General features: G+C 47.0%; 2 protein-coding genes across 3 annotated transcripts in view; one reads left to right on the top strand and one right to left on the bottom strand.

Moving 5' to 3' along the window:
- xpo5 (exportin 5) overlaps window positions 1-6,323 on the bottom strand; it is a 29,134-nt gene extending 22,811 nt beyond the window's left edge. Inside the window, exons 1-8 of the mRNA XM_088609737.1 lie at window positions 6,044-6,323; window positions 4,245-4,366; window positions 3,859-3,931; window positions 3,476-3,613; window positions 2,751-2,933; window positions 1,537-1,563; window positions 574-759; window positions 26-102 (exon numbers count right to left, since the gene is read on the bottom strand). Coding sequence (XP_088465863.1) covers window positions 26-102; window positions 574-759; window positions 1,537-1,563; window positions 2,751-2,933; window positions 3,476-3,613; window positions 3,859-3,931; window positions 4,245-4,366; window positions 6,044-6,148 — 911 coding nt within the window. The 5' untranslated portion in view covers window positions 6,149-6,323. The remainder of the gene's footprint in view (window positions 1-25; window positions 103-573; window positions 760-1,536; window positions 1,564-2,750; window positions 2,934-3,475; window positions 3,614-3,858; window positions 3,932-4,244; window positions 4,367-6,043) is intronic.
- A 4,546-nt stretch (window positions 6,324-10,869) lies between these two features.
- tp53bp2a (tumor protein p53 binding protein, 2a) overlaps window positions 10,870-12,791 on the top strand; it is a 39,232-nt gene continuing 37,310 nt past the window's right edge. The window contains exon 1 of one of the 2 annotated variants that reach the window (XM_088610193.1): window positions 10,870-11,396. In XM_088610193.1, coding sequence (XP_088466319.1) covers window positions 11,370-11,396 — 27 coding nt within the window. In that variant the 5' untranslated portion in view covers window positions 10,870-11,369. The remainder of the gene's footprint in view (window positions 11,397-12,791) is intronic. The other variant, XM_088610191.1, reaches the window with a different exon arrangement.

Here is a 12,791-nt window from a genome sequence, read left to right as displayed (position 1 = left end):
CAGACAGGTACGCCCCAGCCCTTACTGTGCAGCAGACAGGAAGTAGTGTATCGCCACGTCGTCAAAGAGGACCATCAGGGGCTTCCTGTCTTCCAGCTTCCCCTAGTGAGACAAACACAGGCTATAAGAGGACAACACTCAGGCCTGCCTCAGCTAGAAATCATGCTTTTATTTGAGCTCTTAGATGGAGCTGAACCTGCCTGCAGTTTCCACTCCACAGGGTCATGGAGACAGGAGACCCATGTCTCAGTGTGTAAAAACCACAGTGGCACAATTCACATCTTTTACTACCAGTAACCCAGAAATGATTCAGAGCAAAGATACACCCAACACACATTTGTGCCTTTACGGCTCTAACAAGAGCTCTAATCCCAAATCCAGCCTCTCTGAGGCAACTTCTCAGAATTTCCCAATTCTGAAAGTTCTTGTGCATATGCTAATTTTATAACAGGCTTTAATGTGTTTCCTCTGGTTTGTTCCCAGCTTTCCTTTTGAGATCACTCAGATCAATAATCGTATCCGTGGCCCTGGACACTGCACCTTGAGCTCTAAGTGTCTGGGGAGCCTGCTCACCTTCCGGCTGACGGCGATGAGCAGGCACTCCGCGGCCTCCACCTGCAGCTCCGGCTCGGACAGCAGCAGGCACAGCATCTCCAGCAGCCGGCAGTTGTCGTGGGTGATGTGGACGAGGGACACCCAGTCGATGTAGCCCGCCAGGGTGTTCAGAGTGGCCACTCCCACACGGCAGTGCGCCTTGGCCTGGGAGGACAGACGGGCTGGGACCTCAAGTGCTAACTACGTAATGCACCTCTGTACTCTGCACTCTCTACCTGACTTGTACTACCTGTTGTATGTGTTGTAGTCCTGTCATTACATTTTATTATCTACCGTCTTGTAAAGTACTGAGCACATTGTGTGAAAGTGCAGTCTGTTGTACTGTGCAAGTCCAGAGAGTACAGTGTGAATACTAATCCCAACGTACATGCACATATGGCCAATAAACTTCTCCCTCTTTCAGACTCTGCTCCTAAAGGATCTCCATCACTGCCTGTGTGTGGTCTGGTCACAAACTCTACAGTACAGACGACAACAGGTGCCTCCTGTCTTATCACATCACAGGACACTGATATTCACTCCTGCTCATGTCTTTCACTGCCCTCTGGACTGAGCATCTTTAATAAGCTGCTCGCTTCACTGGTCTGAATTCAATGCAAAGTGGTCTAAAAGACCACTGTCTCCAGGTCTTTATTCACAGGGGATTAATAGTTACCTGCAGCACTCAGTGGGATCTAAAATCTTTTAGGATAGAGGGCAGGTCTGTTACACAGACCATTTTCAAATCATAATGTTAGTATTTAAACAGAAACCTCAATAACTTCTCCAATGACGCTGTGAAAGACCACAGGCAGGCTGCCACACCACTGTCAAGCGTTCGAAGTTCGGATCACATTTTGGTCAAAGGACAAAGTACTCACAAGATATCTGATTTCACATGTTCTGCACAATATCGTAGTGCCTGAAGCAATTAGAGCTTACCTTCAGCTCTTGGGTGGGATCCAGCTTCTGAAAAATAAATATTGACATGAAAACTTTCTTTCAAACGGACAAGCACTGTTTATTTGCCATTAAACAAGTGTGGATGGTGGACTGCATGAGACAGAACAACTGAGCCCGACAGCTCGAGTGGCCCCCTCAGTGCTCTTGAGAAGCTGATCAAGCAAATAAGTTGCTAACCAATAACAGAAACATCAGAAAATGCTGAACATATAACAACAGGCTTTTGACCAATCGAGGTGAGAGTCAAACAGTCTCATCACAGTGGGTCTGAAAACGGAGATAAGCTTTTTAAATAGAAGATGAAAAAAGCAACTGACTTCACACTTTAACAGTGTTACAACACTGTTTCCCGGTTTGAAGTGCTAACTTTGTAAGTCACCTGAGATAAAGGTAAGAGGTAAAGTAATAGGTTTCTCAGCTTCTGCACACTGGTGCCCTAATCTAGTTCTCAAGTGCCAGAATCCAGCAGGATAGGTCACCTTAGAGCATCAGCAGCTGAAGACTGGACTGGAGCTCTACATCACTGGTGCCAGCTGACACACAGCACAACAACAGGACGACTGAATAGCAAACCCCAGGAGACTGATGACAGGGGACATCATCTGTTACAGTTACAGTCTGTGAGATGCCCCTTCACTGTAAATTTCAGAAACTAGATTAACCTTCTAAGCATCAGCCACATTCAGGATGAATTATAAAACACTCACATGGAAGAAATTAATTATTTCAACTATAATATCTAGGCTGTCTCTCCCAGACTTGGAAACTGGATGCCATGAGCAAAACACCCCCAACTGCAGCTGACAATTACAGCGACACTGACCACCTGGCAGGGCAGGAGTCTGCAGCACACCTGTGCACAAAATAACTCGGAAACCAATGGAGACAGGAGTGAGAAAGCACACGCAGGACATCAAATTTTTCATCCCAGACTCAGCTAAAGAAGCGGCTGAAACCTGGGCCGCAGGCTGGGGGGGGAAATCACCCAGTTCAAGCTCAGGAAACGAGTTTAAGTATTAGCGCTCAGTCTCTTCTCTCGACAGGCCAGCTCACCAGCACTTAGTTAATCTAAAGCCACAGGCCTGCCTGGACACATTCTGGTCACTCTAGACAGGAGCGAATAGGAGAATTTACATGAGATGCCAGTCGCTAGGCCACTCTGGCTCTGCTGCCCTGGCACGGCGAGGGCTCACCAGCTTGCGGTACTTGTTGACGTTGAGCTGCAGGATGGAGAGCAGGAAGGAGAAGATGCTGTCCATGCTCTGGGTCAGGGTGTGCTGGATGTCCCTGCGGCGCTGCGTGGGCAGGGTCTGGAATGTCACCACGTCCTCCGCCAGCCGCAGCAGGATCAGCATCACCAGCTCCGTCTGGGCCTCCTGGGAGGGAACAGAGCGAGGCGCACTGTCGGGTCAGGCGCCAGGGGCATCACGGGCACAGGAACATAGCTCACAGTGCACCCTAAACATCAGGGGCACAGGCCTACAGGATTCACAGGTTCAGACGAGAAGCCTTGACCAAACAGCAGTTTGCATTCCCTTGGCCAGCTTCCTCATATCTGCGAGAGCTGTTCTCACTCTGGTACGTGTCCTGATATGGCACTTCTTCGAGCCCTGCTTCCCCGGATGAGACACTGCCAGCTGCCACTTGCGATCAGTGGGCTAACCCGTCCCTGGCCACAGCCCAGGAAGTGACACAGCTGCTCGTGCTCAGAGTGCAGCTCCCGCAGAGGCTACAGATGAGTCAGATCCCGTCACAGGGGCTGCCACTGCGCAGACAGGAGGCGTCCGAGTGACAGATTAAAAGCCTGAGAGGAGAACAACTGGACAACAGGGCGCTTCTCTGCAGCTTGAGCTGCTCACGAGCCCTCTGTCCGACCCCACCCCAGCTCCACACAGGGAAGGTGAACGTCTGAGCCTACCCCCTGCTTGGTGAGCGCCTCCAGCTCCTTCAGCATGTCAGGCCAATGCTGGGGCCACTCTCTCTTGATCATTTCCACCACAATACGCGACAGGGCGTCCTTGATGTGGCTCTCCTCTTCCAAGATGGGGTATGTGCCCTGTCATTTGGGAACAAGACATCCCACAATAAAATTTAAACCAACTGAAGCAGATGAGCACAAAGGATCAGAAAACCATATACCTACTTTCCTTCTTCCCTATGCTCCTGTTTTTTTACTTTCATGCATCATACAGAGAAAACTCTGATCTCTGTTTTAAAGATATTGATTTAACGGTATTGTAACCGTACCAGACACAAGAGCTCAGCTGAGTTCAACGTTCAGATCTATAACGGGTAACTCACAGTGGAAAGCAATCCCATGGTGCAGTTTTTCAGATAGATCTTCTCTCGCTGTTGCATACTGTTCCAGCGAAACCTGAGGTATGAAAAACAAGGGACATCCACAGGCTGCATTACCCATTCCAACACTGTGCTCACGCAACGACAGTACATTATACTCACCACCCTCAGTTAAAGCACAGGCACCTTAACTGCTCCCTTAGGATTTTGTTAGAGCACATGAGTAGAAATCCTGTTTGTGCCAAGACAATTTCTTATCTAAAATGCATGTTTTTTACCTTTATTTCAAAACTTTTTAAGATTAGCCAGCAGATGCAGTGATTGAGCGCAGTTCCTTGCCCTCAGTCACTCTGCTGCTGTGGAAGAGGAGGAGGAAGAGTGAGTCTTACTTGATGACATGCTCCAGGATCTGCAGGCCGAAGTGCCTCACCAGCGCAGGCTGGGACTTCTCTGACAGCTTCAGCCCGCAGGGCACACAGAAGGGGCACTTCTCCTTGAACTCTTCGCAAAACTGAGGAAGGAGGCAAGGGGAGACAGTGTATACAACTATAAAGCATTTGTCTATTTAGTGACACAGTCAAATACAGTTCTCCACGTTCTGAAAACAATGCAGCTGGAACTACTCTTGGTTGGGTTCAGACAGCTGTGTGGCCACCTAGTAAGGCCGACTATGTCAGCTCTCTGGAGCTGAACAAGGCTGGGACTGACCAGTACCGAGATGGACAGTTTCTAAGGATCTTGGCCTTGATCCTGAAGCAGTCCCAGTCTTGTCAGGACTTAGTTCAAACTGAGCCCTTAACCTCTGAGGTCAACTGATCTTCAGTTAACTGCTAAAATTCTCAAAACGCTGTATGGTGTCAACATGTGGCGTTGGTAGCAACCTTTAACTAACCTTTGCATTGTAAGAATTCTCTTATATCCCACACATTCAGGGCTAACCTCTGCAGAACTCAGGAACTCTAATCAGTGGGATTCTAGTACAGCATGTGGAGCTGTGTAGGCAGAATTAATGCTGCTACCATGTAATAAGGAGGAGAGAATGCACAATGTTCACCTTGTTAAAACTTTTTTTAAAAAAACACCTGCAGCAATATTTCTGAAACGAAACTGTGCATGTTAAACAAATGAAACAAAAAATCTCACTAAGAACAAACAAGGGGGTCAATTAGCCATTAAGAGCTCTGTGAAACAAAACAGCAATACTCCAGGACTAGGGTTGAGATCCAACACTCTTAGGAAAAGCAGGTCACTGCGGTAAGTAGTGCTGGTGGACCAGTAGGGAGTGCTCTTCCGTCCTGACCAGAATTTCCACACCAATGCCCCAGTAGGGTGACTGAGGATACCGAACTGTAGGAGGTTCGGTCTTTTAGATTAGATGTAAACCAAGGTGCTGACTGCTTAGTTAACAGTCGTCTGATGGGCCTTTTGTAAAGGGCAAGTGTGTTCATTCTGGCGTCCTGATTAAACTCAACCCGGCCGCCCTAGAGCTCCCCCTTAATCCAACTGCCGAGAATTTCTCTCTCCTCTCCCGATCGACCACTCGTACGATAGGCTGCACACTCCTTCCTACACAGACATCGCTTGGGGATGAAAGGCTGCACGAAATGGATGGATGAATGAGCACACAAGGGCTGCCCCGTATCCCTAAACTTAAAGATTGGTAACAACTCCCGCAGGACAAAGCATGCATGTCTTTTCGCAGAAATGCACAGAAGAACTCCAAGGTTTTTATCGGTCGCCTCTGTATCTGATGTAGTAGTTAAATTCTACAGACATTCTGCTTTCGGCGAGTCGCTGCGACTTTCCTCGCCGCAGGTGTGTGTGGCTACACGACGGAGCGATGTCAGAGGACGGTATAAAGTTTGCCTCAGCCTTTCCAAATAATACCCACACACAGGACACAGGAACACGGTCTGCCTTTGACACAACACAATGAAAGACGCGACCACGGGCTCACTTTTCACAAATTACAAGACTAGTGTGCCTAATTCTTTGTGAACAAATTCACATTATTCGTTCAAGAGCAAAAATAAAGAAACAGCGCCACCCCCAGCCGTGTTCCTCCGGCAGTTTTATTAAAATTAAACAATGTGGGCACCCCTCTTCAGCAGTCTCCGCGGAGCGCCCGAAATGTGCATTCATATGAACCTGCAGACATGCAACACACGATCCCATCCCAAAAAATTACCTTCAGGGCCTCCAGGCGGTACCGTTGGCTGGAGTCCGCGTCCATCATCACATTCACCGCTTTAATTAGCTGCTCGCACATCGCTGCTACCGGCTCGGCCGCCATGGCTTCGACACTTGCTTTTAAAGAACAGCGAGAAATAAACCCCCGGTGCGATAGTACAGTGTTCAAATCCAACACGAACACCAGAACAGCAACCCAAACGCTCAATTCTATAGTCTGTACACACACACACACGCAACGTGCTAGGCCGGGAGACGGAAACGGCGCATGGGTTTCAGAAGGCTGTGGGGGATACTGGGAGTTGTAGTTTGTAGTGTGTGTACTGTATGTCGATAAATTCTTTAGTTTATTTATACTATACTCCACTACTGTGCAAATTTGTCTTTGGCTTTTCCCATAAAAGTACAAAACACACAAGCAAAACATAAAAGACACATAAGATCACATGAAGTGCATTAAATCACAACAACAATATGCGTACATATTTATATTAATTTAAATATGTATCTATTTACAATAGAAATACAGTATCTTTATTTATTTACAACAGAACAATAAATTTACAAACAGTAAATAAATGTTGTATTTATTACCATTTTTTATTTGTTATACAGTAAATAAATGGATAAATAAATAGATCTCTATCTCCACTGTGAAACAGAAAACAAGAAACAGGTAAAGGTTTATTCAACACTGAAAGGAAAAGAAACACAGGCTCAGGCTGTGGAGCCTCCTTAGGGTGGGGGAGAGCGGGAAACTAGCAGATAAATAAATCATAGAAGACAGAGTGGGTAAGAAGGGGTGGGGAGCAGGGGAGGACAGGTGTGGATCTGCAAATGAGTAGAGAATTTCTCCAGTGCTAGTTTCCCTCTCTCCCTCACACCTGAAGAAGTTCCTCAGCTGAACTATTGTCTTTTTTCTTTTCTTTTCAGCAGGGAATAAACGTTTATCTGTTCCTTTGCAACTTACGCATGCTGACACAGCTCCCTACTTGAACTTTATAAAACAATTCCTATGCATGAAAATATCTTCATCAAAACATATTAAGTAATATTTTTGACCTGAATATTGTACAAAATCCAATGTATTGTTAAAGATTCAGAGGGGTCTGAATAACATTTAAATTGACACACAAAATAACAAAGCTACACCCTAGACATTATCAGGAAATTGACCTGGTAACAACATAAGGCAGGACTACACTCCAGATCGGACGCCAGCCCATTGCTGGCCCACACACAGACAGGGACAATTTAATAATAATTTCTTACACTTATATAGCGCTTTTCTGGACACTCCACTCAAAGCGCTTTACAGGTAATGGGGACTCCCCTCCACCGTGCAATATCCACCTGGATGATGCGACAGCAGCCATAGTGCGCCAGAACGCTCACCACACCACACAGCTATCAGTGGGGAGGAGAGCAGAGTAATGTAGCCATTTCATAGAGGGGGATTCTTAGGAGGCCATGATTGGTAAGGGCCAATGGGAAATGTGGCCAGGACACCAGGGTTACACCCCTACTCTTTTCAAGAAACACTCTTTTTTTAATGACCACAGAGAGTCAGGACCTCAGTTTAAAATCTCATCCAAAGGACGGCGCCTTTTTACAGTATAGTGTCCCCGTCACTATACTGAGGCATTAGGACCCACATGGACCGCAGGGTGAGCGCCCCCTGCTGGCCCCACTAACACCTCTTCCAGCAGCAACCTTAGTTTTTCCCAGGAGGTCTCTCATCCAGGTACTGACCAGGCTCACACCTGCTTAGCTTCAGTGGGTTCCCAGTTGTGGGTTGCAGGGTGATATGGCTGCTGGTGTTTAGAGACATCAGTGAACCTGCACAGCACATCTTTGGGAGGTGGGGGAAACCCGAGACCAAAAATGCACTTGAACACAGGGGAACATGTAGACTCCACACAGATGGTGCCACGACACTGTGTCAGTCATTGGCTCTTCTACATTGCCATGCTGCCCAAGCAGAGCTACAGTATCCATGAATTTCAGTCTCCCCTCAAACATCTGCAGGAACTGCACTGAGGCCTTTCCTGATGCTGGAGTTCCTGAGCCCTGTCCTGAACAGACCAAGACACTCTGCTTGAAATCAAACTGGTGCAATGACTCGTCCGATACAAAAATAGGTCACCATACTGACCCCCATCCCACATCAGTGTCTACAGGGGGCAGGCTCCTCACAGCCCAGCTGTCTTTACAAACCACAGCAGTCAAAACTGATATTTGTGTTTTATAGAGAAGTAAACTGAATTTGTGAGACTTTTACATGGCGAAATTGACTTAAAGCAAATGTGTCCCAATACTTATGGTCCCTTGAAATATTGTGGTTAATTTCACATTTTCATTAATTTTCTAATTACACCCCTAAACACACAAAGTAAATCCACATGTCATAGAGGGACGAAATACATCATAATATCTTTAATTTTCAAGCCACCTTGACAATGCACTATTTAATTTACCAATTACAGATTTACTTGGCTGACACTGCTGTCTCCACAGCAACGCAGGTTTGCACCCATTCATACGGCTGGGTATTCTGCTGCAGCCAATCGGCCGAGGATACTACAGCACTGTCCCCCTTGGCCAGCCGTCCCACAGCCCTCCAGTTCCGAGTGCGGAACCCGAGCCGCTGCTGTCCGTGCTTAGCGGCAGTACAGTGCAACAGCGCTCGCGGACCAGACAAACAGAGGAAGCACGGAGACGTCAGCCCCGCGCGCAGCCCGGCGGCCACGCTGCCCTGCTCTGCACGCACCGTGCCGCGAGATGGCGCTGTCCTGAAGCTACACCGGAAGCCAGGCGCTGGCGAGGCTCCTGGGCGCGAGGGGTCTGGTGGAGGGCACAGCGACGCACTTAATTTCTTAATAGGGTGGTACAATATTAATCTTTATGTAGAATGCATGCTCTCTTATTTTCCATGTTTGAATAAAAGCATCCCCTCGTCAAAAAATGTTTTCACGAAAAAGAGGTTGCTGCTGGCCCGTTGCTAACCCTCCTTTTAAATCAATAATAATAATAATAATAATAATAATAATAATAATAATAATAATAATAATAATTATTATTATTATTATTATTGTTATTATTATTATTATTATTAATTGCTTACACTTATATCGCGGTTTTCTGGACACTCCCCTCAAAGTGCTTTACAGTTTTCTGAACACTCCCCTCAACCACCACCAACGTGCAGCACCACCTTGATTAGTCAATTAGTCTCGTTTCCCTCGTCTTCCAAATGTCCCGTTTTATTTCTGAATTATAGTAAGTGGTTATTTGTTTATATGCTTTCAAAGTTGTACAGTCATCGAGTAAGTGCTCACGGTGATAAACGTGGAATTTAAAGTAGTCTGGACATTATTAGAAATGAACATGGTGCTGGCCGGCTGCCCCTCTAGCAGACGGAGGGAAGCATCAGGAGATCCGCGTGCCACATTCCCCTTCTTCCTCACGAGCTTTTCAGCTCCCATCTTCGCGTGAGCCCATTCCCAGCGAACCCGGACTGGACTCAGGGGGTTGCATTTCATCAGCGTTAAGCAAAAACGAACCACGGGTATTTGATACTGTTGCTAGCGGCGTGCAAGTGTCTGATGCCAGCATTGATTTGGTGAGCTCAGGCAGTAAAAACTACAACTGGCATGTTTCTAAGAAAACTAATTTAATTTTACTCCTGGCTGATTGGGTTACAGATTAATAGTCGCTTATCTTTGTGCCAATTTTATTGTTTTTTCTGATAACCTTATTTTTCTTGTGTTAGAAGAAGTTTCCTCAGTTGTAAAACGCATCTGGTGTCTGTGAATAATAAAAATAAGGGCAACGACGCACACGAAATACTGTAGGTACATCTGTAACACTGAGTACACCTGTAATACTGTAGGTACTCCTTTAATCTTAAGTGTACACCTGTAATATTGCAGGTACATCTGCAATACTGAGTGTACTCCAGTAATACTGTAAGTACACCTGTACTACTGTAGGTAAACCTGTAACACTGAGTGTACACCTGTAATACTGCAGGTACACCTGTAACACTAAGTGTACACTTGTAGTACTATATGTAATACTATACTATATGTAATACTATGGGTACACCTGTAACACCGAGTGTACATTTGTAATACTGTAGGTACACCTGTCCTACTGCAGGTACACCTGTAACACTGGGTGTACTCCAGTAATACTGTAGGGACACCTGTAACACTGAGTGTACACCTGTAGTACTATAGGTACACTGGTAACACTGAAAGTACAACTGTACTACTGTAGGTACATGTGTAACACTAAGTGTACATCTGTACTTCTGTTATACTGCAGATACACTTATAACATAGGTACACTTGTAACATTAGGTGTACACCTGTAATACTGCAGGTACACCTGTAATGCTATAGGTACACCTGTATTGCTGTAGGTACACCTGTAACACTAAATGTACACATGTAATACTGCAGGTACATCTGTAACACTCGGGAACACCTGTGTAATACAGTTTCTGCGTGACTAATCCAATCGGAATAAAAGATCACCCTTATATTTATTGCTTATATTCACGGCTTTATAAAACTCATTTTTAAAATAGCCAGAAATAGTCAAAACACAAGAAGGACTTCACACGAAACTAATACCGTTGGTCTTATCTAGATCATTAGGTTTTTCGTAGCTTATCGCTCCGATGGGCAGCTCGTCCCCAGTTCGTTCCAGCCTGTTGGTTGCGACGAGGTGCATCAGGAGACACGGAGAGGCTCCTCCAGACTTCCCTGGATACGGAGGAGGAGGAGGAGTCGGAATTCCAGTGGGATGAGTTTCCTCCCGCTACGTCACTCCGGGCTGGGCTGCACTTTGTTGATCCAACCGGAGAGCCCGCAGAGCCAGTTCGCTAAGAAAGCCTTGACGACCGAGCGCTGGAAGCCTTTTCGTTGTTAAACGTGTTTCTGAGTTCGTGCGTAATTATATTTTTCGAAATGAGATTGAAATCTCCAGGGCGATGCTTCAGGCACGATTGAGAGTTCGGCATCCGCTTGAATTAGGTCTTCCTTTTTGATCTATTTTTTTCTTATCGGGGAAAAACTTTCCTTGTTGTGCGAGGAGGTCGAGAAGGCCTCGCCGTGCCTTTGCAACAGGTCTGTCGGGAGCAACAAAGCGCTCGACGGCTCCGCAGGTGCGATTTTAGTCTGAAATTGAGAAGGAGTGGCGAAGGATCGAGAGACTATAACTCCTCGTCTGCCATTGCTGCTGACTTCGGAATCACCCGGATCAAGCGAAACGTCTTTATTTCATCGGATCCACAAGATTTACAGACTGGAGTTTAAATGCGGTACGGAGCTAAAATGATGCCGGTAAGTTGTTTATAAACCACGTAAATAAATTCAGGGATTAAGATAAAACTGCGTTATGTTTTGTCACTATATTTTAAAAAGTGACTGAAGCAATTTTGGTCGAAATTTATTTAATCCAGTTCATACTTCTCTTTTTTTTTTCCTACGATTTGTGGTGCAGCAGAATTGCTAATGCCCCTGTCCGCCTGTTGCGCGCCCTGTACCTGTTGACGAGAGAATCGGCTAGATCCGTAGGTCACAGAGCAGGAGAACTGGCCCTTCAAGAACCGATTTAAAACGTTTTTGAATGTTAAGATTCAGATCAAGGCGCGGTGTACAACGTGGAGGTGTAGTTGGGACTCCGGGCTTGTAACTGGAAGGTTGTGGATGAGACACTGCTGTTATACCCTTAAACACTGCGCTAGTGAAGTACCCCAGCCCTCTAAAAGAGTGCAAACACGAGTAGAGTCGATTTGGATGAAAGCCTCGGCCACATAAACAGTAATCCATTCATTATACCCGGCCGTGTACTTTCTCCTCGTCATCGTCCTGGTAAAAGCGTAGCAGCGTTTTTTATCGCCCAGTCGAGTTTCACTGTTGTTCAGTGTGATATGTTTAGAGGTACCTGAAACATGGATACGTTTTCCTGACCGACTTTATCTTGCTTATGGACGAATATTTTAATCTACAAGCAAGAGCTCAAAGCGACGGTGCTAAAAGCGAGGCTCTTCAGCAAGTTGCGGTTGAGTTGCTCCCGGCGAGCGCAGGTTCTGCGGTTAACCCGAGAGCCTGGCGGGCGAGCTGGTGCGCCGTCTCCGGAGCACAGCCAGGTAGCGGCAGGGCGCTGCGCTGAAACTCGATCTGCATCCTTTGCAAAACTACAGCATGTGCGTAGGGTCTCATCTTCTACGCGAAATGTTGCCCTAAGGGAGGTTCGATTGCGGTAAGGCTCCAGCTCCCTCTCGACGGCCAGGGGCGCTCTGGCCCGGTGCTGGCAGGCGGCACGGCTGACCTGAACACAGGACCGGCCGGGAGGAGGTGGTGGCCCCGGGACACCGAGCTGCAGGGGCCCGCTGGGTGCGCTCGGGTACCGTCTCCGTTCAGTTGGCGTCCGGGAGAGGCGTTGCTCCTCGCCGCCCCGACACACGGCACGATACTGCCTTTCCGCTTTGAAAAGTTTATTCCGCGTTGGATTGTAAGGGCCGAGGAGGAATGAGACAAAAACAAAGGGGAGGACTTGTAAGTCGGAATGTGCTTGCCGCACAGGCGATGGCGTTTTGTCCAGGTGTTGCCAGCTGTGCTCTGTGGGGACACTGCGATGGAAGTCGGGGCGCTTCTGTGAGGACTCCAGCTCTGGGCTGGCTTGTGGTTAAATGTGGCGCCACTGGGTGAGCGTTGCTGTCAGTCTGTGTTGGC

This window comes from Lepisosteus platostomus, chromosome 17 (assembly GCF_059453375.1).
Source record: "Lepisosteus platostomus isolate fLepPlt1 chromosome 17, fLepPlt1.hap1, whole genome shotgun sequence".
NCBI lineage: Eukaryota > Metazoa > Chordata > Actinopteri > Semionotiformes > Lepisosteidae > Lepisosteus > Lepisosteus platostomus.
Note: the sequence above shows the minus strand (reverse complement) of the source record. Positions and strands in the feature narration are given on the sequence as shown.